Source organism: Salvelinus fontinalis, chromosome 5 (assembly GCF_029448725.1).
Source record: "Salvelinus fontinalis isolate EN_2023a chromosome 5, ASM2944872v1, whole genome shotgun sequence".
Taxonomy (NCBI): domain Eukaryota; kingdom Metazoa; phylum Chordata; class Actinopteri; order Salmoniformes; family Salmonidae; genus Salvelinus; species Salvelinus fontinalis.
Genome location: NC_074669.1, coordinates 675,865 through 700,956, shown reverse-complemented (window position 1 = coordinate 700,956; position 25,092 = coordinate 675,865). Strand labels below are relative to the sequence as shown.

General features: G+C 43.6%; 1 protein-coding gene across 2 annotated transcripts in view; it reads right to left on the bottom strand.

Moving 5' to 3' along the window:
• The window catches only part of ano5a (anoctamin 5a), an 80,617-nt gene that overhangs the window by 10,923 nt on the left and 44,602 nt on the right, over window positions 1-25,092 (bottom strand). For both annotated transcript variants that reach the window (XM_055922013.1, XM_055922014.1), the window contains 14 exons: window positions 24,856-24,924; window positions 23,035-23,157; window positions 20,126-20,287; window positions 18,041-18,160; window positions 16,150-16,265; window positions 11,372-11,506; window positions 8,936-9,041; window positions 8,329-8,389; window positions 7,684-7,835; window positions 5,044-5,118; window positions 3,601-3,829; window positions 3,132-3,307; window positions 2,750-2,847; window positions 2,258-2,388 (listed from right to left, as the gene is read on the bottom strand). In XM_055922013.1, the coding sequence (XP_055777988.1) occupies window positions 2,258-2,388; window positions 2,750-2,847; window positions 3,132-3,307; window positions 3,601-3,829; window positions 5,044-5,118; window positions 7,684-7,835; window positions 8,329-8,389; window positions 8,936-9,041; window positions 11,372-11,506; window positions 16,150-16,265; window positions 18,041-18,160; window positions 20,126-20,287; window positions 23,035-23,157; window positions 24,856-24,924 (1,753 nt within the window). The remainder of the gene's footprint in view (window positions 1-2,257; window positions 2,389-2,749; window positions 2,848-3,131; window positions 3,308-3,600; window positions 3,830-5,043; window positions 5,119-7,683; window positions 7,836-8,328; window positions 8,390-8,935; window positions 9,042-11,371; window positions 11,507-16,149; window positions 16,266-18,040; window positions 18,161-20,125; window positions 20,288-23,034; window positions 23,158-24,855; window positions 24,925-25,092) is intronic.

Sequence of the window (25,092 nt, the reverse complement as noted above, 5' to 3'; positions counted from 1 at the left end):
CATACAGCTGGCGGGTTATACACTATCGGCAGGACAGATCAGCAGCCTCTGGTAAGACAAGGGGCGGAGGCCTATGCATATTTGTAAACAACAGCTGGTGCACGAAATCTAAGAAAGTCTCAAGGTTTTGCTCGCCTGAGGGAGAGTATCTCATGATAAGCTGTAGACCACACTATCTACCTACTATCTACCTGAATTTTTCATAGCCGTCTACATACCACCACAGACCGAGGTTGGCACTAAAACCGCACTCAATGAGCTGTATGCCGCCATAAGCAAACAGGAAAACGCTCTCCCTGACTGAGTCTGTAATACCAACATGTTTCAAGCAAACCACCATAGTCCCCGTGCCCAAGAACACGAAGGTAACCTGCCTAAATGACTACCGGCCCGTAACACTCACTTCTGTAGCCATGAAATGCTTTGAAAGGCTGGTCATGGTTCACATAAACACCATTATCCCAGAAACCCTAGACCCACTCCAATTTGCATACCGCACCAACAGATCCACAGATGATGCAATCTCTATTGCACTCCACACTGTCCTTTCCCACCTCGACAGGAGAAACACCAACACCACCGTTCAAAAGTTTGATGTCACTTAGAAGTTTCCTTGTTTTTTAAAGAAAATCAGCTTTTTGGTCCATTAAAATAACATCAAATTGATCAGAAATACAGTGTAGACATTGTTAATGTTGTAAATGACTATTGTAGCTGGAAACAGCAGATTTTTTTATGGAATATCTACATAGGTGTACAGAGGCCCATTATCAGCAACCATCACTCCTGTGTTCCAATGGCACGCTGTGTTAGCTAATCCAAGTTGAACATTTTAAAAGGCTAATTGATCATTAGAAAACCCTTTTGTAATTATGTTACCACAGCTGAAAACTGTTCTGATTAAAGAAGCAATAAAACTGGCCTTTTTTAGACTAGTTGAGTATCTGGAGCATCAGCATTTGTGGATTCAAAATGACCAGAAACAAATAACTTTCTTTTGAAACTCGTCAGTCTATTCTTGTTCAATATGATGTTATTTTAATGGACAAAAAAATAGCTTTTCTTTTAAAAACAAGGACATTTATAAGTAACCCCAAACCTTTGAATGGTAATGTATGTGAGAATGCTATTCATTGACTACAGCTCAGCGTTCAACACCATAGTGCACTCAAACCTCATCACTAAGCTAAGGACCCTGGGACTAAACACCTCCCTCTGCAACTGGATCCTGGACTTCCTGACTGGCCGCCCCCAGGTGGTAAGGGTGGGTAACAACACATCCGCCACGCTGATCCTCAACACGGGGGCCCCTCAGGGGTGCGTGCTCAGTCCCCTCCTGTACTCCCTGTTCACTCATGACTGCACGGCAAGGCACGACTCCAACACCATCATTAAGTTTGCTGATGACACAACAGTGGTAGGCCTGATCACCGATAATGATGAGACAGCCTATAGGGAGCAGGTCAGAGACCTGGCCGTGTGGTACTAGGACAACAACCTCTGACAGAGAAGGTTGTCCTTCTGGAGGGTTCTCCCATCTCCACAGAGGAACTCTGGAGCTCTGTCAGAGTGACCATTGGGTTCTTGGTCACCTCCCCGACCAAGGCCCTTCTCCACTAATTGCTCAGTTTGGCCGGGCGGTCAGCTCTAGGAAGAGTCTTGGTGATTCCAAACTTCTCCCATTTAAGAATGGAGGCCACTGTGTTCTTGGGGATTTTCAAAGCTGCAGAAATGTTTTGGTACCCTTGCCCAGATCTGTGCCTCGACACAATCCTGTCTCGGCGCTCTACGGACGATTCCTTGGACCTCATGCCTTGGTTTTTGCTCTGATATGCACTGTCAACTGTGGGACCTTATATAGACAGGTGTGGGCCTTTCTAAATCATGTCCAATCAATTGAATTTATCACAGGTGGACTCCAATCAAGTTGTAGAAACATCTCAAGGATGATCAATGGAAACAGGATGCGCCTGAGCTCAATTTTGAGTCTCATAGCAAAGGTTCTGAATACTTATGTAAATAAGATATTTCTGTTTTTTATGTTTTATAAATGTGCTAACATTTAAAAAAAAAAAAAAAGGTTTTCGCTTTGTCATTATGGGGTAATGTGAGTAGATTTAGGAGAAGAAAAAAATACTTGATCAATTTTAGAATAAGGCTGTAAAGTAACAAAATGTGGAAAAAGTCAAGGGGTCTGAATACCTTCCGAATGCTCTGTATGTGTATTGTTCTGTGTGTCCCTGGCTGCAGTACTCACCCATCTCCAAGTACTCATAGAAAAGACCCAGATGGCTAAAGTTCTGCAGGTCATGGTCCTGCTCCCAGCGGCTGTACAGGCTCTCAGGGTGGCTACGGGCTTTACGGCTCCCCCACCAGTTCAGTAGCCACCTGGAAGTATCAACACAGTGGTCAGAGGTACTGCATTTACATTTTACATTTAAGTCATTTAGCAGACGCTCTTATCCAGAGCGACTTACAAGTACATACATTCATACTTTTTTGTACTGCTCTTCACATTTGTGGCTAGAATGTATAGAAAACTTTTTAAAAAGGGGCAGAATCCTAAATTGACATCTGCATGCGAGACTCAAGTTTTAGCGCAAATCTTTCATTATTAACATCAACACATGATTTACCCTAAAGTCCAACGTTAAGTCAAGAGTAAAAGACATCTTAAGTTAGGTATTGGCCCCAAGACAACATGTTTACAGACCTTAGGTATGGTGACAATGTCAGAATGAATACTTACGGGACCAGAGCTTCCTGGATGTTACCCCACACCTGTTTGCCTGCCATCACTATGACCAGCTGAGTGGTCAGCTCAATGAGACATCCACCTGGGTCACACTGGGGAAGGACAGACGTGTGGTCAAGTCAAGTCCAGCTTTCTCATCTTCCTCACAGCGGGCAATACTGGTTGCATGGTCAAGTTGTACTGGTTGTATAAGGACATTTTGCGAACGTTGTTTTAGCAACCAGAAACATACGTCTATCTGGTTGTAACCAGGATATCTGACTCGATGACAACCAAACCCACTACGTTTTGACCTCGTTACGAATTGGACGTCTTAAACTGGTTGTAACAGAGACCAGTTGGTTGTAATCTCGTTAATAGACACTAGGTACTCTACCTCCTCGTTCCTCAGCTTGCTCCAGCCGAACATGTAGATGTAGTCTCCGGGACGGCCGACGAACTTCCCCTTGAAGAAGGCCACGTAGAAACAGGAAGAATAGTAGTTGACGAATTGGAACAGAAACATCTTCACCGTCAGCTTGTTCTCGTACTCCAGGTGCGTCTTGGGAATCTCTGAGGGGGAAAAAAACAACAACATTCACAACGAGGAGAGGCTACAGTAAGGTATTGATCCGTCTATCGTAATTCGACTCACTGAAGCAGGGCTGCGATTGTCTTTTTTTAACCACGTCGTTCAAATTTTCATGGTCACGATGCAAACACAATTTTGGTATTGTCTTTTTAGCAACCACAAATAAGTATTTATCTGTTTCTAACCTGACTTAAAACAAAACATTTTCTCTCTGCCCTCTGTTACCCCATGCGTACATCTTACCAGTGATCCAGACGGCTACTCTCTATCTTACCCATGTCAGTGATCCAGATGGCCACTCTCTCATACATCACATTGAGGATCATGATGATGACGAAGTTGATACAGGAAGCGGTGACAGAGGTGGCGAGCTGAGGGGTGATGATGGAGCCCACCATTTGGATGTTATTGGTGGGGCTGTCCTTCATGATGCTAGCAAACGCCGCGTACACCGCCAGACGGTACGCTATCACCCCGATGATACACGCTATGATCAGGGAGATCTGAGGCAGAGAAGGGGATTGGTGAAGAGAGGGCATAGACGTGAGAGTGTACATAAAGGGACAGATACAATTCAGGAAGTTATGTGAAATTGAAATGAAACCGAATTGACTGAATTTGAAAAGGAAATGAGGCCAAAACCAGACATTTTACACGTACTAGTGGAATAGAAAAGGTTCACACAGGCAAATCACCACCACATCAACACAGAATTAAATAGTAAAGAATTAAATAGTAAAGAGTAAAAACAATACCATCTAAAAAAAACCCACAAAAGTATGGTGCACATGCTTATAAAAAATCATGCACATTCAGCACACAGTTTCGGATCCATAAATATCATAAAAGTATCTCTCAATACTATTTCCAAACATTTTCTATAATGTTCTGAGAAATATGGAAGATTTGTTGGTGACGATAAGGAGTGATGATGATCATATGAAGAAGATACTGATGAAGAGGAAGGTGAGGAGAGGAAGAGGAGACAGGAGGAGGGATAGGGAGGGAGGAAGAGGAGAGTGTAGAAGAGTAGACAGGAGGGAAATAACAAGAAAAGGAGGACGAGAGGGAGGAGAAACTAGAAGAGGAGAGAGAGAAGGGAGCTGAGAACAAGGGAGGAGCTGGATGAGGAAGGAGGGAGATGAAAACAAGGGATGAAGAAGATGAGGGAGGAGGGAGATGAGAACAAGGGAGTGGATGAGGAAGGAGGGAGATGAGAACAAGGGAGGAGAGAGATGAGAACAAGGGAGGAGGAAGATGAGGGAGGAGGAAGATGAGAACAAGGGAGGAGGAAGATGAGGAAGGAGGGAGATGAGAACAAGGGAGTGGATGAGGAAGGAGGGAGATGAGAACAAGGGAGGAGAGAGATGAGAACAAGGGAGGAGGAAGATGAGGGAGGAGGGAGATGAGAACAAGGAATGAATAAGATGAGGGAGGAGGGAGATGAGAACAAGGGAGGAGGAAGATGAGGGAGGAGGGAGATGAGAACAAGGGAGTGGATGAGGAAGGAGGGAGATGAGAACAAGGGAGGAGAAGATGAGGGAGGAGGGAGATGAGAACAATGGAGTGGATGAGGAAGGAGGGAGATGAGAACAAGGGAGGAGAGAGATGAGAACAAGGGAGGAGGAAGATGAGGGAGGAGGGAGATGAGAACAAGGGAGGAGAGGGATGAGGGAGGAGGGAGATACAGAGTAGACTATCATGAATAAATGCTCACCCAGAATATGACGGTGGCTCCAGACAGGAATGTACGAGCACACTGGGATTTTGCGGGAAAGTATGGTTCCATCTCCTACAACACCGTAACCAAGCAAAGCAGGAACAAACATGCACAGTCAGTCACCATGGTTACCATTCGGCTACTGGGGAAGACATGTCATACCAGAGTTGGGTTCAATTCCATTTCATTCAGTAAACTGAAATTCAGATTCCAGTTTTTCCTCATATGGGGAAATGAATTTAAATGGAATGGATCCCCAAACCTTGTGTCATACTTCAGACCTGACCCCAGACCAGTTCACTGACCCACTGTTGCCCTTTCCTGGTGAATCCATGCTTTAATTAGCCAGGTCCCAGAGATAGTCAACGTCTATGGTTCTGGTCATTGTCGTGACCATGGCCATGGCTCTACAGCAGAACCAGATCTGGACCACCAGCCTATTAAACACGACCACAACTCTGTTTTAGCTTTGGAACATCAAGGCTTCCATAGTTCACCAGGTAAAACGCTACAGTTAGCTTCAGACATCTTCCATCCAGACGTGAGTAAGCAACACAAGCCAGGCCCGCCAAACAACTCCTGCCAAACCATCTCTCCACATCACAACAAACCGGCATTCCTCTTCCCTCTGTGCCAGTCTTACCCACAACACCACGGTGGCCCAACACAGGAGCACTTTGCCCACTAGATCAGCTGCTGTCCTGTCAAGGACCCACTCCTCCTCCTACAGTACAGTTACAGACAGGTGGTGTGAGGAGGTGGAGGATGAAGATAGTGAGAATGTGGAGGGTGAAGATGTGGAGGGTGAGGAGGTGGAGGGTGAAGGTGGTGAGGATGTGGAGGGTGAAGATGGTGAAGATGTGGAGGGTGAAGATGTGCAGGGTGAAGATGTGGAGGGTGTGGAGGGTGAAGGTGGTGAGGATGTGGAGGGTGAAGATGGTGAGGGTGAGGATGTGGAGGGTGAAGATGGTGAGGGTGAAGATGTGCAGGGTGAGGATGTGGAGGGTGAAGATGGTGAGGGTGAAGATGTGCAGGGTGAAGATGTGGAGGGTGAAGATGTGGAGGATGAAGATGTGGAGGGTGAAGATGTGGAGGGTGAAGATGTGGAGGGTAAGGAGGTTGAAGATGTGGAGGATGAGGAGCGTGAAGATGGTGAGGATGTGGAGGGTGAAGATGTGGAGGGTGAAGATGTGAAGGGTGAGGAGGTGGAGAATGAGGACGGTGAAGATGTGGAGGGTGAGGAGGTGGAGGCTGAAGATGGGGAGGGTGAAGATGGTGAAGATGGTGAGGATGTGGAGGGTGAAGATGTGGAGGATGATGATGTGGAGGGTAAAGATGTGGAGGATGATGATGTGGAGGATGAAGATGGTGAAGAGGTGGAGGATGATGATGTGGAGGGTGAGGATGTGGAGGATGAGGAGGATGAAGATGTGGAGGATGAGGAGGTGGAGGGTGAAGACGTGGAGGATGAAGATGTGGAGGGTGAGTATTTGGAGTGTAAAGATGTGGAGGGTGAGGAGGTGAAGAGTGAAGATGTGGATGAAGATGTGGAGGGTGAGGATGTGGAGGATGAGGAGGTGAAGAGTGAAGATGTGGAGGGTGAATGTGGAGGGTGAGGAGGTGAAGAGTGAAGATGTAGATGGTGAAAATGTGGAGGTTGAGGATGGTGAGGATGTGGAGGGAGAAGATGAAGGGTGAGGCTATGGAGGGTGAAGATGTGGAAGGTGAAGATGTGGATGGAGGGTGAAGTAACAGCCCTCTTTATCCATGTCCTATGGTGAAGATGTGGATGGAAGGTGAACTAACAGCCCTCTTTATCCATGTCCTACTTGTCTTTATTTATTTATTTTATTTTTTATTTCACCTTTATTTAACCAGGTAGGCAAATTGAGAACACGTTCTCATTTACAATTGCGACCTGGCCAAGATAAAGCAAAGCAGTTCGACACATACAACAACACATAGTTACACATGGAGTAGAACAAACATACAGTCAATAATACAGTGAAAAATAAGTCTATATACAATGTGAGCAAGTGAGGTGAGATAAGGGAGGTGAAGGCAAATAAAATATATTAATAAATAAAAATATAAAAAAGGCCATGGTGGCGAAGTAAATACAATATAGCAAGTAAAAAAACACTGGAATGGTTGGTTTGCAGTGGAAGAAGGTGCAAAGTAGAGATAGAAATAATGGGGTGCAAAGGAGCAAAATAACTAAATACAGTAGGTAAAGAGGTAGTTGTTTGGGCTAAATTATAGATGGGCTATGTACAGGTCTTTTAACTTGATGAACAACTAAGCTTCATCAGCAATGTTGTTTGTAGTCAAATCCAGACATAAACATACTGTATGTATCTAGAATATAAACTACAGCGCAATAATCACACCGTATTATTTGTAAAGCATTCAACAATGTAATGCACAGAAACAATATGGTAACACAAGCCCCTAAACCCTTAACCCTAACCCCTAACCCCAACCCCTTAACCCTAACCCAGTGTTATGATGCAGATAAGTGATGGTAACACAAGCCACTAAACCCTAACTCCTAAACCCTAACCTCTAACCTCTAACCCCTAACCCCTAAACCTAACCCAGTGTTATGATGCAGGTAAGTGATGGTAACACAAGCACCTGTGTGACGGGGTTGAGTCTGCGGCTGGTACACTTGATCTCGTACTCTGGTCGTAGTTGAAGCTGCTGCTGCTCTTCCTCAAAGTCCACCAGGTCCCACTCATACTCCAGCCGGGCCTGCCGGCGCTTCCAGAACTCCAGGAACAGAGTCACTGCAGAAGGACAGGATGAGGAGACAGAGTTAGGCCAAAAGGAGACTCTGTGGAAAGACTTGGTAGAATTATATATATTTTTTACTAGTAATAGTTGAGCATTGTGTTAGATATCCCTCATCCCTTCAGTGTCCACTATATTCAGTAGGAATTCACCCACATGACAGAGCATTCATACAGATGAGGCTGTAGGCTGGGTACACTCTCCGTGTCGTATGTTTGGCGAAAGGTCGCTGGTTGAAATGGTGGAAAAATATGCCGATGTGCCCTTGAGCAAGGCACTTAACCCTAATCGCTGCTGTAAGTGACTAAAATGTAAAACATGTAACTGTAAACAGGTCCTGACTTCAAGCTAGAGAGGCTCCGCTGTTATAAAGTACAATAGTACTCCAAGAGAATGTCTGTTTTTCCAGTTGTAGTTATTGGGAGCTGCCACTAGGGGGTACTCAGGTCTAGTCATGCACATTTACAGTACTCAGTGCCTGTCACTTACCCCAAATCCCCATGAATATGGCAAAGAAAACTGTCCCCACATTGTCAAACATATGCGATTGCTGAAAGAAGAAAAAAACAGAGTAAGTTCATAGATAAAATAACATGTTTTAAAAGCAGAACACATGAGAGGATCGAAAACTCCTGAGAGATATGTGTCTACAAATTGAACACATTTCCATTTTTATTAGGATTATTATTTGTTACATTTAACCTTTATTTAACTAGGCAAGTCTGTTAAGAACAAATTCTTATTTACAATGACGGCCTACACCGGCCAAACCCGGACAACGCTGGGAAAATTGTGCGCCACCCTATGGAACTCCCAATCACGGCCGGTTGTGATATCAATCAACCAATCAATCAAATGTATTTATAAACCAATTTTTACATCAGTTGATGTAGTGCTATACAGAAGTGCTGTACAGAAACCCAGCCTAAAACCCCAAACAGAAAGCAAGGCAGATGTAGAAGCAGCCTGGATTCGAACCGGAGAGTAAACCTTAAATTATTAGTGATTAGACCTTAAACCGCTGCGCCACTCGGGAGCCCTAAAACAATGATTATCTTTATATCTTCACAGTGTAAAGCCTGGGTGTACTTCTTACCCAGGATGAGTTACACGTTGAGTTGAGCTTCCAGTAGCCACACGTCTTATCACACAGAGGACACATGATAATGTTGCCTCCAATCTCCTCACTGCAGATTTCTTTACTGAAACAACGAAGAATGATGGAGAAGGACATAAGAAAGAGATTTCAAAGCAATGTAAATGATAGCGTCTTGATGTCGTGATTAACACTACCGGTGTAAGGTAGTTACAACACCTACTCAATCAAAACATTATTTTTTAATTTTTTATTATTTTCTACATTGTAGAATAATAGTAAAGACATCACAACTATGAAATAACACATATGGAATCATGTAGTAACCAAAAAAAGGGTTAAACAAATCAAAATATATTTTATATTTGAGATTCTTGTCACGCCCTGGCCTTAGTATTCTTTGTTTTCTTTGTTATTTTAGTTAGGTCAGGGTGTGACATGGGGAATGTTTATGTTTTGTTAGTTTTGGGTGTTTATATGGTAAAGGGGTTATGGGGTGTAGTATATGGGTTTGTGTTGAGTGTAGATGTCTAGCGTTGTCTATGTATGTTTAGTTGTCTAGGAGAGTCTATGGTTACCTGAATGAGTTCCCAATTAGAGACAGCTGATTTCGGTTGTCTCTGATTGGGAGCCTTATTTAGGGTAGCCATAGGCTCTCATTGGTTGTGAGTAATTGTCTATGTAGAAAGTTTGTAGCCTGTATGTATGTGCACAACGTTTGTAGCTTCACGGTCGTTTTGTTGTTTTGTTAAAGTGTTTTGTGTCGTGTTCATCTTCGTGTTGTTTAATAAAAGAAGATGGCTTATTTTCCAACTGCTGCATTTTGGTCCGTCAATCCCCCACACGATCGTGACAATTCTTCAAATAGCCACTCTTTGCCTTGATGACAGCTTTGCACACTCTTGGTATTCTCACAATCAGCTTCATGAAGTAGTCACCTGGAATGCATTTCAATTAACAGGTGTGCCTTCTTAAAAGTTAATTTGTGAAATTTCTTTCCTGGTGATCAGTTGTGTTGTGACAAGGTATGGGGGGGTGTACAGAAGACAGCCCTATTTGGTAATAGACCAAGTCCATATTATGGAAAGAACAGCTCAAATAAGCAAAGAGAAATGACAGTCCATCATTACTTTAAGACATGAAGGTCAGTCAATACGGAACATTTCAAAGGTTTCTACAAGTGCAGTCACAAAAACAATCAGGCACTATGATGACACTGGCTCTCATGAGGACCGCCACAGGAATGGAAGACCCAGAGTTACCTCTGTTGCAGAGGATAAGTTCATTAGAGCCTCAGAAATTGCAGCCCAAATAAATGCTTCACAGAGTTCAAGTAACAGACACATCTCAACATCAACTGTTCAGAGGAGACGTGTGTGAATCAGGCCTTCATGGTCGAATTGCTGCAAAGAAACCACTATTAAAGGACACCAATAATAAGAAGAGACTTGCTTGGTCCAAGAAACAGGAGCAATGGACATTAGACCGGCAGAAATGTGTACTTTGGTCTAGAGTTTTGGTTCAACCACCGTGTCTTTGTGAGACGTGGTGTGGGTGAATGGATGATCTCCACATGTGTATTTCCCACCGTGAAGCATGGAGGAGGAGGAGGTGTGATGGAGTGTGGGTGCTTTGCTGGTGACACTGTCTGTGATTTATTTAGAATTCAAGGCACACTTAACCAGCATGGCTACCACAGTATTCTGCAGCGATACACCATCCCATCTGGTTTGGGCTTAGTGGGACTATAATTTGCTTTTCAGCAGGACAATGATCCAACACACCTCCAGGCTGTGTAAAGGCTATTTTACCAAGAAGGAGAGTGATGGAGTACTGCATCAGATGATCTGGCTTTCACAATCACCTGACCTCAACCAAATTGAGATGGTTTGGGATAAGTTGGACCGCAAAGTGAAGGAAAAGCAGCCAACAAGTGCTCAGCATGTGTGGGAACTTGTTCAAGATTGTTGGAAAAGCATTCCGGGTGAAGATGGTTGAGAGAATGCCAAACGTGTGCAAAGGTGTCATCAAGGTAAAGGGTGGCTATTTGAAGAATCTCAAATATAAAATATATTTTGATTTGTTTAACACATTTTGTTTGGTTACTACACGATTCCATATGTGTTATTTCATAGTTTTGATGTCTTCACTATTATTCTACAAATGTATAAAATAGTATAAAATAAAGAAAAACCTTTGAATGAGTAGGTGTTTTAAAAATTTTGACCGGTAGTGTTGGTCTAACTGTATCAAAACATATGAGCTACATTCTCAGCCACCTTAGCTAGAGTCTCAATCATTGAACGTATCAATCTTACACCAACAATCCTCTCAGATCAACAGGATTGGGGATAGGAGGATAGGAGCTAGGGGCTACACAACACAAATGTAAGGGGCTAGTGGCTAGGGGTTGAATTGGGATTCATGGGCCCTCACCTCCAGATGTTGTCATCGAAGGTGAACAATCCATAGAGAAAACAGATCAGGCCGACTACCGCAGCGAAGAACAGCATCTCAGTGTAGAAACCCAGCCAGGCAAAGTAGATCCCAATCTTCTCCCCGTAATACTTCCTGTTATGGGAAATACAACACAACCAATCAAACTTCTTCTCCCCGTAATACTTCCTGTTATGGGAAATACAACACAACCAATCAAACATCTTCTCCCCGTAATACTTCCTGTTATGGGAAATACAACACAACCAATCAAACATCTTCTCCCCGTAATACTTCCTGTTATGGGAAATACAACACAACCAATCAAACATCTTCTCCCCGTAATACTTCCTGTTATGGGAAATACAACACAACCAATCAAACATCTTCTCCCCGTAATACTTCCTGTTATGGGAAATACAACACAACCAATCAAACATCTTCTCCCCGTAATACTTCCTGTTATGGGAAATACAACACAACCAATCAAACATCTTCTCCCCGTAATACTTCCTGTTATGGGAAATACAACACAACCAATCAAACATCTTCTCCCCGTAATACTTCCTGTTATGGGAAATACAACACAACCAATCAAACAACAACAAGCAGGTGGTGACCTCCAGGTCAGGTCTATCTAGTGTCTAAAAATAATGGGCAGACGCAGTTACAGTTAACGACCTGGGCACTGCAGTTTACTTTTAAAGGTGAATTCAGCTTGCAGAGTTTACAGCAATCAAGATCTCTTGGAAATATACTGTAAGGTCTGTCACTCTGCCTAGGGGGTTTGTGCATGTTGGATTATACAACGGGTGGGTCTAATCCTGAATGCTGATTGGTTAAAGCCGCATTCCAGCCGGTGTCTATTCCACAAGTTACCACCCACTAAATCTATGACGTTAAAAATGCCTATTTACTCTGTTCCATCTGACTGCGCAATCCACTGTATCATCAGCCCAGCCAGGCAATTTATAAACTTGATCTCCACTATAAAAAGCATATAGACATTATCTCACATTTCTTTTAGACTAATATTTAGTTTTCAACAACAGAGATTTATATCAACTTTGCTGTCTGGTACAGAATCAATGTGCGGGGGCACTGGTTAGTCGAGGTAATTGAGGTAATATGTACATTTACATATTACACGGTTGAAATGCTTGGAACTTAGAACCTCAACACGGTGAAGAAAATAACTCACCTCCCAGACTAGACCAGAACATTGCCAGGCTGCAGCTGCGTGTGTAAAGTGGGTCAAACCGTGACTATCAATACGAGGTGGAGAGAGGAGAAAACTTCCCTCTCGGACATTCACTGGTACGGCTGATTAGCCGTAATATGTTGTGTTAGTCCGCTAGAGACCTTTTTCTCATGTGTTAAGTGTGTATGTTTATTCTGCAGATCCAACGAGGTTACGACTGTTCAGAATGATGATATGATAAGAGGTAATGATTAATACGTTGACTGTTTTATGGATGGGATATGTAAAGACCTTTAGAGTTTAATTCGGTAGATGGTAACTATTTAAACAACCGCTCTCGTGGTGCCCCAAATTTGTTATGAGTTAATTGTTACATGATTAGTTTAATCAATTAAACATAGTTAGTTGATTCAATAAACAACAGTCATCAGATTAATGAATGTAAAGTCACGACAAAAGCGGCAGCTCTACCATTTAGCTCAGTGCGGATGTTGCCTGTAATCCATGGCTTCTGGTTGGGGTATGTACATACAGTCACTGTGGGGACGACGTCCTCTATGCACTTATTGATAAAGCCAGTGACTGATGTGGTGTACTCCTCAAAGCCATCAGAAGAATCCCAGAACATATTCCAGTCTGTGCTAGCAAAATAAGTCTTGTAGTTTAGCATCTACATCGTCTGACCACTTTTTTTATAGACCGAGTCACTGGTGCTTCCTGCTTTAATTTTTGCTTGTAAGCAGGAATCAGGAGGATAGAGTTGTGGTCAGATTTGCCACATGGAGGGCGATGAAGAGCTTTGGACACTTCTCTGTGTGTGTCGTGTCATGTTGTGTTGTGTCATGTTGTGTCGTGTCGTGTTATGTTGTGTTGTGTCATGTTATGTCGTGTCGTGTCATGTTGTGTCGTGTTGTGTCATGTCGTGTCGTGTCATGTTATGTTGTGTCGTGTTGTGTCATGTCGTGTCGTGTCATGTTGTGTCGTGTTGTGTCATGTTGTGTCGTGTTATGTCGTGTTGTGTCATGTTGTGTCATGTTATGTCGTGTCGTGTCATGTTGTGTCGTGTTGTGTCATGTCGTGTCGTGTCATGTTATGTTGTGTCGTGTTGTGTCATGTCGTGTCGTGTCATGTTGTGTCGTGTTGTGTCATGTTGTGTCGTGTTATGTCGTGTTGTGTCATGTTGTGTCGTGTTATGTCATGTTGTGTCATGTTGTGTCGTGTTATGTCGTGTTGTGTCGTGTTGTGTCATGTTGTGTCATGTTGTGTCGTGTCATGTCGTGTCATGTCATGTTGTGTCATGTTGTGTCATGTCGTGTTATGTTATGTTGCGTCGTGTTGTGTCGTGTTATGTCGTGTCGTGTTGTGTCGTGTTGTGTTGTGTCATGTTGTGTCGTGTTATGTCGTGTTGTGTCATGTTGTGTCATGTTGTGTCGTGTTGTGTCTTGTTATGTTGCGTCGTGTTGTGTCGTGTCGTGTCATGTCGTGTCGTGTCTTGTTATGTTGCGTCGTGTTGTGTCGTGTTGTGCCGTGTTGTGTCATGTTGTGTCATGTTGTGTCATGTTGTGTCGTGTCGTGTTATGCCGTGTTATGCCGTGTTGTGTCGTGTTGTGTCATGTTGTGTCATGTTGTGTCGTGTTGTGTCTTGTTATGTTGCGTCGTGTTGTGTCGTGTCGTGTCGTGTCTTGTTATGTTGCGTCGTGTTGTGTCGTGTTGTGCCGTGTTGTGTCATGTTGTGTCATGTTGTGTCATGTTGTGTCGTGTTGTGTCGTGTCGTGTTGTGTTGTGTTATGCCGTGTTATGCCGTGTTGTGTCGTGTTGTGTCATGTTGTGTCGTGTTGTGTTGTGTCATGTTGTGTCATGTTGTGTCGTGTTGTGTCGTGTCGTGGTGTGTCGTGTTATGTCGTGTTATGCCGTGTTGTGTCGTGTTGTGTTGTGTCGTGTTGTGTCGTGTTGTGTCGTGTTGTGTCGTGTTATGTCGTGTTGTGTCATGTTGTGTCGTGTTATACCGTGTTGTGTCGTGTTATGTCGTGCTTTGTCGTGTTATGTCGTGTTGTGTCGTGTTATGCCGTGTTGTGTCGTGTTATGTCGTGTTGTGTCGTGTTATGTCGTGTTGTGTCATGGTGTGTCGTGCTATGTCGTGTTATGCCGTGTTGTGTCGTGTTGCGTCGTGTTATGCCGTGTTATGTCGTGTTGTGTCGTGTTGTGTCGTGTTGTGTCTTGTCCTGTTGTGTCGTGTTGTGTTGTGTCGTGTTGTGTCTTGTCCTGTTGTGTCGTGTTGTGTTGTGTCATGTTGTGTTGTGTCATGTTATGTCGTGTTGTGTCATGTTGTGTCATGTTATGTCGTGTTGTGTCATGTTGTGTCATGTTGTGTTGTGTCATGTTGTGTCGTGTTGTGTCGTGTTATGTCGTGTTGTGTCGTGTTGTGTCGTGTTGTGTCGTGGTGTGTCGTGTTATGTCGTGTTGTGTCGTGTTGTGTCGTGTTATGTCGTGTTGTGTCGTGTCATGTCGTGTTGTGTCGTGTTGTGTCGTGTCATGTCGTGTTGTGTCGTGTTGTGTCGTGTTGTGTCGTGTTGTGTCGTGTTATGCCGTGTTGTGTCGTGTTATGTCGTGTTGTGTCGTGTTATGTCGTGTTGTGTCATGGTGTGTCGTGCTATGTCGTGTTATGCCGTGTTGTGTCGTGTTGCGTCGTGTTATGCCGTGTTATGTCGTGTTGTGTCGTGTTGTGTCGTGTCGTGTCTTGTCCTGTTGTGTCGTGTTGTGTTGTGTCATGTTGTGTTGTGTCGTGTTGTGTCGTGTTGTGTTGTGTTATGCCGTGTTGTGCCGTGTTGTGTCGTGTTATGCCGTGTTGTGTCGTGTTGTGTCGTGTTGTGTCGTGTTGTGTCGTGTTGTGTCGTGTTGTGTCGTGTTGTGTCGTGTTGTGTCGTGTTGTGTCGTGTTGTGTCATGTTGTGTCATGTTGTGTCATGTTGTGTCGTGTCGTGTCGTGTTGTGTCATGGTGTGTCATGTTATGTCGTGTTGTGTCATGTTGTGTCGTGTTGTGTTGTGTCATGCTGTGTTGTGTCATGTTGTGTTGTGTCATGTTGTGTCGTGTTGTGTCATGTTGTGTCATGTTGTGTCGTGTTATGTCGTGTCGTGTCTTGTTATGTTGCGTCGTGTTGTGTCGTGTTGTGTCGTGTCATGTTGTGTCATGTTGTGTCATGTTGTGTCGTGTTGTGTCATGGTGTGTCGTGTTATGTCGTGTTGTGTCGTGTTGTGTCGTGTTATGTCGTGTCGTGTTGTGTCATGTTGTGTTGTGTCATGTTATGTCGTGTTGTGTCATGTTGTGTCGTGTTGTGTCATGTTGTGTCGTGTTGTGTCATGTTGTGTTGTGTCATGTTATGTCGTGTTGTGTCATGTTTTGTCGTGTTGTGTCATGTTATGTCATGCTGTGTCATGTTATGTCGTGTTGTGTCATGTTGTGTCATGCTGTGTCATGTTATGTCGTGTTGTGTCATGTTGTGTCGTGTTATGTTGTGTTGTGTCATGTTGTGTTGTGTCATGTTATGTCGTGTTGTGTCGTGTTATGTCGTGTTCTCACCGTATCAAATTGAGAGGCTGCTCTTTGAAGAAACTGAGGAACCGGGCCCAGTGTCTGTAGAGGCTGAATCTCTCACTCTCACTGTTGGGGTCTCTGGATGCCTTCCAGTACCGAGACTGTAGACATACAGAGAGATAGAGGTCATTAGAGTCATGGTCCTACTGGATACATACAGAGAGATACAGGTCATTAGAGTCATGGTCCTACTGGATACATGTCATTAGAGTCATGGTCCTACTGGATACATGTCCTTAGAGTCATGGTCCTACTGGATACATGTCATTAGTCATGGTCCTACTGGATAGATGTCATTTATAGAGTCATGGTCCTACTGGATTCATGTCATTAGAGTCATGGTCCTACTGGATACATGTCATTAGAGTCATGGTCCTACTGGATACATGTCATTAGAGTCATGGTCCTACTGGATACATGTCCTTAGAGTCATGGTCCTACTGGATACATGTCATTAGAGTTATGGTCCTACTGGATTCATGTCATTAGAGTCATGGTCCTACTGGATTCATGTCATTAGAGTCATGGTCCTACTGGATACATGTCATTAGAGTCATGGTCCTACTGGATACATGTCATTAGAGTCATGGTCCTACTGGATACATGTCCTTAGAGTCATGGTCCTACTGGATTCATGTCATTAGAGTCATGGTCCTACTGGATAGAGGTCATTAGAGTCATGGTCCTACTGGATACATGTCATTAGAGTCATGGTCCTACTGGATTCATGTCATTAGAGTCATGGTCCTACTGGATACATGTCATTAGAGTCATGGTCCTACTGGATTCATGTCATTAGAGTCATGGTCCTACTGGATACATGTCCTTAGAGTCATGGTCCTACTGGATTCATGTCATTAGAGTCATGGTCCTACTGGATAGAGGTCATTAGAGTTATGGTCCTACTGGATAGAGGTCATTAGAGTCATGGTCCTACTGGATAGAGGTCATTAGAGTCATGGTCCTACTGGATAGAGGTCATTAGAGTCATGGTCCTACTGGATACATGTCATTAGAGTCATGGTCCTACTGGATAGAGGTCATTAGAGTCATGGTCCTACTGGATAGAGGTCATTAGAGTCATGGTCCTACTGGATACATGTCATTAGAGTCATGGTCCTACTGGATAGAGGTCATTAAAGTCATGGTCCTACTGGATAGAGGTCATTAGAGTCATGGTCCTACTGGATAGAGGTCATTAGAGTCATGGTCCTACTGGATAGAGGTCATTAGAGTTATGGTCCTACTGGATACAGGTCATTAGAGTCATGGTCCTACTGGATAGAGGTCATTAGAGTCATTGTCCTACTGGATTCATGTCATTAGAGTCATGGTCCTACTGGATACATGTCATTAGAGTCATGGTCCTACTGTTCATCCATAACATGCGTGTCTCACATCCAAAGGTGATGATAATAGGGTCAGTTTTGTTACAGAGAATATGGTTGGATCAGTTCCATTACAAATGAGCTTCAAGTCGCAGTAGCCACATATCCAACAGTCTTCTAAAGAGGGAATTATTGTATGAAACACAAAGAGAGCACATTGTGCACCCCCAAAAATATTTTATTTCACTTTCCTTTCCCCCACAATATTAAAGCGATGGCGCGAGATTCTAGCAATCAAGCCATTCTTCTACTCCCCCCCCCCCCCCCCCCCCCCAGAGTCAGATGATCTCATCGTTATGTTTCTGCGCCTTGGCTCGCCGAAAACTACATTTTTAAAGTCCTTTATACTGCACACACTATGCCTTTAACGACTTCACAGATACCCAATGGCATATGATGTGCATACCATTTAGGCCCAACAAGAGCCCAGAGGGCAAAGCTGTTTAAGCCACCAGGAGAAAGGTCACTATTAAACAGCAGCTTCTTACATCATGTAGTGGGAAGGCAGCCCCGTAGGTCCCGTTGTTGAGCAGACGCTTGATGCCCTTCTTGTTCTTGTCATCACTGTCCTCCTTGTGGTACGCACAGCGGGCCAGGATATAATACACCTGGAGGAGGAGAGGTGAAAGGTCATTTAGAACACCTGGAGGAGGAGAGGTGAAAGGTCATTTAGTACACCTGGAGGAGGAGAGGTGAAAGGTCATTTAGCACACCTGGAGGAGGAGAGGTGAAAGGTCATTTAGAACACCTGGAGGAGGAGGTGAAAGGTCATTTAGAACACCTGGAGGAGGAGAGGTGAAAGGTCATTTAGTACACCTGGAGGAGGAGAGGTGAAAGGTCATTTAGTACACCTAGAGGAGGAGAGGTGAAAGGTCATTTAGAACACCTGGAGGAGGAGAGGTGAAAGGTCATTTAGAACACCTGGAGGAGGAGAGGTGAAAGGTCATTTAGAACACCTGGAGGAGGAGAGGTGAAAGGTCATTTAGTACACCTGGAGGAGGAGAGGTGAAAGGTCATTTAGTACACCTGGAGGAGGAGAGGTGAAAGGTCATTTAGAACACCTGGAGGAGGAGAGGTGAAAGGTCATTTAGAACACCTGGAGGAGGAGAGGTGAAAGGTCATTTAGAACACCTGGAGGAGGAGAGGTGAAAGGTCATTTAGAACACCTGGAGGAGGAGAGGTGAAAGTTTAATATTATATTAATTCATTTTGGAAGCCACTATATTTACAGGAATACCTTGAATGGCTACATTTAAATCTCTGATAAGAAATAAGTGACAGTCCACATGATTCTCCTATAACGAACCCTAATGACAGTCCACATGATTCTCCTATAACGAACCCTAATGACGGTCCACATGATTCTCCTATAACGAACGCTAATGACGGTCCACTTGATTCTCCTATAACGAACGCTAATGACGGTCCACTTGATTCTCTTTTTTTTTTCTCCCCTTTTTCCCCCCAATTTTCATGGTATCCAATCGCTAGTAATTACTATCTTGTCTCATCGCTACAACTCCCGTACGGGCTCGGGCGAGACGAAGGTCGAAAGCCATGCGTCCTCCGAGGCACAACCCAACCAAGCTGCACTGCTTCTTTAACACAGCGCGCCTCCAACCCGGAAGCCAGCCGCACCAATGTGTCGGAGGAAACACCGCGCACCTGGCCCCCTTGGTTAGCGCGCACTGCGGCCAGCCCGCCACAGGAGTCGCTGGAGCGCGATGAGACAAGGAAATCCCTACCGGCCAAACCCTCCCTAACCCGGACGACGCTAGCCCAATTGTGCGTCGCCCCACGGACCTCCCGGTCGCGGCCGGCTGCGACAGAGCCTGGGGGCGAACCCATAGACTCTGGTGGCGCAGTTAGCACTGTGATGCAGTGCCCTAGACCACTGCGCCACCCGGGAGGCCCTCACATGATTCTCCTATAACGAACGCTAATGACAGTCCACTTGATTCTCCTATAACGAACGCTAATGACGGTCCACATGATTCTCCTATAACGAACCCTAATGACGGTCCACTTGATTCTCCTATAACGAACGCTAATGACGGTCCACATGATTCTCCTATAACAAACCCTAATGACGGTCCACTTGATTCTCCTATAACGAACGCTAATGACGGTCCACATGATTCTCCTATAACGAACGCTAATGACGGTCCACTTGATTCTCCTATAACGAACGCTAATGACGGTCCACATGATTCTCCTATAACAAACCCTAATGACAGTCCACTTGATTCTCCTATAACGAACCCTAATGACGGTCCACATGATTCTCCTATAACGAACGCTAATGACAGTCCACTTGATTCTCCTATAACGAACGCTAATGACGGTCCACTTGATTCTCCTATAACGAACGCTAATGACGGTCCACTTGATTCTCCTATAACGAACCCTAATGATGGTCCACTTGATTCTCCTATAACGAACCCTAATGACAGTCCACTTGATTCTCCTATAACGAACCCTAATGATGGTCCACTTGATTCTCCTATAACGAACGCTAATGACGGTCCACATGATTCTCCTATAACGAACGCTAATGACGGTGCAGTACTTACTATCCTGTTGCGGACAGAGGGAGGGAAGAAGGTCTCCTTGTCATCGATAAGGAAGAAGTCGATCTTTTCCTTGTTGAAGGGTGAGGTGAAGTAGTCTGGTTCAGGATTCATAATGTGGTTCGGTAGACGGAAGGGAGTGAACAGCCAGTTAATGGGAATGTCCTGGTGGAAGAGGAGACTTTAAGAATGGGAATCTTTATAATTTTACATTCCTAGCCTGAGTACTAGTTTTACATTCCTATCCTGAGTGCTAGTTTTACATTCCTAGCCTGAGTACTAGTTTTACATTCCTAGCCTGAGTGCTAGTTTTACATTCCTAGCCTGAGTACTAGTTTCACATTCCTATCCTGAGTGCTAGTTTTACATTCCTAGCCTGAGTACTAGTTTTACATTCCTAGCCTGAGTACTAGTTTTACATTCCTAACCTGAGTGCTAGTTTTACATTCCTAGCCTGAGTTCTAGTTTTACATTCCTAGCCTGAGTACTAGTTTTACATTCTTAGCCTGAGTACTAGTTTTACATTCCTAACCTGAGGGCTAGTTTTACATTCCTAACCTGAGGGCTAGTTTTACATTCCTATCCTGAGTACTAGTTTTACATTCTTAGCCTGAGTACTAGTTTTACATTCCTAGCCTGAGTACTAGTTTTACATTCCTAGTCTGAGTCCTAGTTTTACATTCTTAGCCTGATTACTAGTTTTACATTCCTAACCTGAGTGCTAGTTTTACATTCTTAGCCTGATTACTAGTTTTACATTCCTAACCTGAGTGCTAGTTTTACATTCCTATCCTGAGTACTAGTTTTACATTCCTAGCCTGAGTACTAGTTTTACATTCTTAGCCTGAGTACTAGTTTTACATTCCTAACCTGAGTGCTAGTTTTACATTCCTATCCTGAGTACTAGTTTTACATTCCTAGCCTGAGTACTAGTTTTACATTCTTAGCCTGAGTACTAGTTTTACATTCCTAACCTGAGTGCTAGTTTTACATTCCTAGCCTGAGTACTAGTTTTACATTCCTATCCTGAGTGCTAGTTTTACATTCCTAGCCTGAGTACTAGTTTTACATTCCTAACCTGAGGGCTAGTTTTACATTCCTAACCTGAGGGCTAGTTTCACATTCCTATCCTGAGTACTAGTTTTACATTCTTAGCCTGAGTACTAGTTTTACATTCCTAGCCTGAGTACTAGTTTTACATTCCTAACCTGAGTGCTAGTTTTACATTCCTAGCCTGAGTTCTAGTTTTACATTCCTAGCCTGAGTACTAGTTTTACATTCTTAGCCTGAGTACTAGTTTTACATTCCTAACCTGAGGGCTAGTTTTACATTCCTAACCTGAGGGCTAGTTTTACATTCCTATCCTGAGTACTAGTTTTACATTCTTAGCCTGAGTACTAGTTTTACATTCCTAGCCTGAGTACTAGTTTTACATTCCTAGTCTGAGTCCTAGTTTTACATTCTTAGCCTGATTACTAGTTTTACATTCCTAACCTGAGTGCTAGTTTTACATTCCTATCCTGAGTACTAGTTTTACATTCCTAGCCTGAGTACTAGTTTTACATTCTTAGCCTGAGTACTAGTTTTACATTCCTAACCTGAGTGCTAGTTTTACATTCCTATCCTGAGTACTAGTTTTACATTCCTAGCCTGAGTACTAGTTTTACATTCTTAGCCTGAGTACTAGTTTTACATTCCTAACCTGAGTGCTAGTTTTACATTCCTATCCTGAGTACTAGTTTTACATTCCTAGCCTGGGTACTACTTTTACAATCTTAGCCTGAGTACTAGTTTTACATTCCTAACCTGAGGGCTAGTTTTACATTCCTAACCTGAGGGCTAGTTTTACATTCCTATCCTGAGTACTAGTTTTACATTCTTAGCCTGAGTACTAGTTTTACATTCCTAGCCTGAGTACTAGTTTTACATTCCTAGCCTGAGTACTAGTTTTACATTCTTAGCCTGAGTACTAGTTTTACATTCCTGACCTGAGGGCTAGTTTTACATTCCTAGCCTGAGTACTAGTTTTACATTCCTAGTCTGAGTCCTAGTTTTACATTCTTAGCCTGATTACTAGTTTTACATTCCTAACCTGAGTACTAGTTTTACATTCCTAGCCTGAGTACTAGTTTTACATTCTTAGCCTGAGTACTAGTTTTACATTCCTAACCTGAGTGCTAGTTTTACATTCCTATCCTGAGTACTAGTTTTACATTCCTAGCCTGAGTACTACTTTTACATTCTTAGCCTGAGTACTAGTTTTACATTCCTAACCTGAGGGCTAGTTTTACATTCCTAACCTGAGGGCTAGTTTTACATTCCTATCCTGAGTACTAGTTTTACATTCTTAGCCTGAGTACTAGTTTTACATTCCTAGCCTGAGTACTAGTTTTACATTCCTAACCTGGGTGCTAGTTTTACGTTCCTATCCTGAGTACTAGTTTTACATTCCTAGCCTGAGTACTAGTTTTACATTCTTAGCCTGAGTACTAGTTTTACATTCCTAACCTGAGGGCTAGTTTTACATTCCTATCCTGAGTACTAGTTTTACATTCCTAGCCTGAGGGCTAGTTTTACATTCCTATCCCGAGTACTAGTTTTACATTCCTAGCCTGAGTGCTAGTTTTACATTCCTATCCTGAGTGCTAGTTTTACATTCCTAACCTGAGTGGTAGTTTTACATTCCTATCCTGAGTGCTAGTTTTACATTCCTACTGTAGCCTGAGGGCCAATTGTGTTTGGCTTGACAATGAAAGCAATGGAGTTAGCAAGAGCACAAACAGATCTTCCCTAAAGTCTACGGAAATTTGTCCTGACCAGATTTTTACTTTCAGTTTTGCGATTCGAACCAGGAACCCTCTGGTTGCTGGCTCACCTCTCTAACCACTAGGATACCCGGCTGCCTACTGTACCTTGTGGGCGGGGATGTCGTTGGCCTTGAAAGGAACCTTGATCTTGAGGACATCGGCATAGGTGGCCAGCACATCCCATGGAGTGTGGATCTTCACATAGTATGTCTTACCGTCATCTGACTCCTGATTGGATTAGAGAAATGGAGAGATGGATGGAGAGATGTGGAGATGGTTAAATGGAGAGATGGTGTGATGGAGGCATGGAGACATGGAGAGATGGTGGGATGGAGAGATGGTAGGATGGTGACATGGAGAGATGGTGAGATGTGGAGATGGATTAGATGGAGAAATTTGGAGAGATGGTAGGATGGAGAGATGGTGGGATGGAGAGATCGAGAGATGTGAAGATGGTGGGATGGAGAGATGGGAGAGATGGGGTGATGTGGATTGTGGAGATTTGGAGAGATGTGGAGATGGAGAGATGTGGAGATGGAGAAATTGACCGACAGAGAAACAGACAGAGAAATAAGCAGATAATTAGACCAGAGAAACAGACTAGAAAAACAGACCAGAGAAGCAGACCAGAAAAACAGACCAGAAAAACAGACCAGAGAAACAGACCAGAGAAGCAGGCCAGAGAAACAGATCAGAGAAACAGATCAGAGAAACAGACCAGAAAAACAGACCAGAGAAACAGACCAGAGAAATAGACCAGAGAAACAGACCAGAGAAACAGACCAGAGAAACAGACCAGAGAAACAGACCAGAGAAGCAGACCAGAGAAACAGACCAGAGAAGCAGACCAGAGAAACAGACCAGAGAAGCAGGCCAGAGAAAGAGATCAGAGAAACAGATCAGAGAAACAGACCAGAGAAACAGACCAGAAAAACAGACCAGAGAAACAGACCAGAGAAGCAGGCCAGAGAAGCAGACCAGAGAAACAGACCAGAGAAACAGACCAGAGAAGCAGACCAGAGAAACAGACCAGAGAAACAGACCAGAGAAACAGACCAGAGAAGCAGGCAGAGAAACAGGCAGAGAAACAAAGACAGACAAAGACAGACAGACATAGTCATATCAGTCTCACTATAGGGTTGCTCAAGGACAATCCATTTATGTCCCAATAGCAGAATTGAGCTACTTGCACTACCACAAACAAGCCATTTTTCCTGAACCCTGCTGTGATGTTTTCTATTGATCTACCTCCCCCAGGTGGTGAGAAAGAGTAATGGCATCCCCCAGTACAAAAACAGAACAGTCTGTCCCTGTATGGTCCAACCATGTTATTCACTAACCTGGTCCCAGATCAGTTTATGATGCGTTACTAACTTCTATGGTCCAATGGTGTTATTCACTAACCTGGTCCCAGATCAGTTTATACTGTGTTACTAACTTCTGTGGTCCAACCATGTTATTCACTAACCTGGTCCCAGATCAGTTTATGATGCGTTACTAACTTCTATGGTCCAATGGTGTTATTCACTAACCTGGTCCCAGATCAGTTTATGATGCGTTATTAACTTCTATGGTCCAATGGTGTTATTCACTAACCTGGTCCCAGATCAGTTTATGATGCGTTACTAACTTCTATGGTCCAACCATGTTATTCACTAACCTGATCCCAGATCAGTTTATGATGCGTTACTAACTTCTATGGTCCAATGGCGTTATTCACTAACCCGGTCCCAGATCAGTTTATACTGCGTTACTAACTTCTATGGTCCAATGGTGTTAGCAACACAGCACAAACAAATCTAAGACCAGGGTATTTATTTATTCACCATAACTTGGTTATATCTAACCGCATGAATCTTCGGAGCAGGAATCTCACCATAACTTGGTTATATCTAACCGAATGAATCTTCAGAGGAGGAATCTTACCGATTGATCCTCTGTCTCCAGCTCCAGACCTGCCTTCTGTAGGTTAGCTTCATACTCCTTGCGCCTCTCCTGTTGAGAAACACAACAGTATGGGAGAGGAACATAACAACTAGCAATGGTCGTCCAAATTGTTAAAAGGTTTTTAAAACAATTCTAATAAATGTAATAGTTAGAAGACACCTATCTAAAAAAGTATTTATATTGTTTGCGAGATCAGACATAATATCACTATAATCC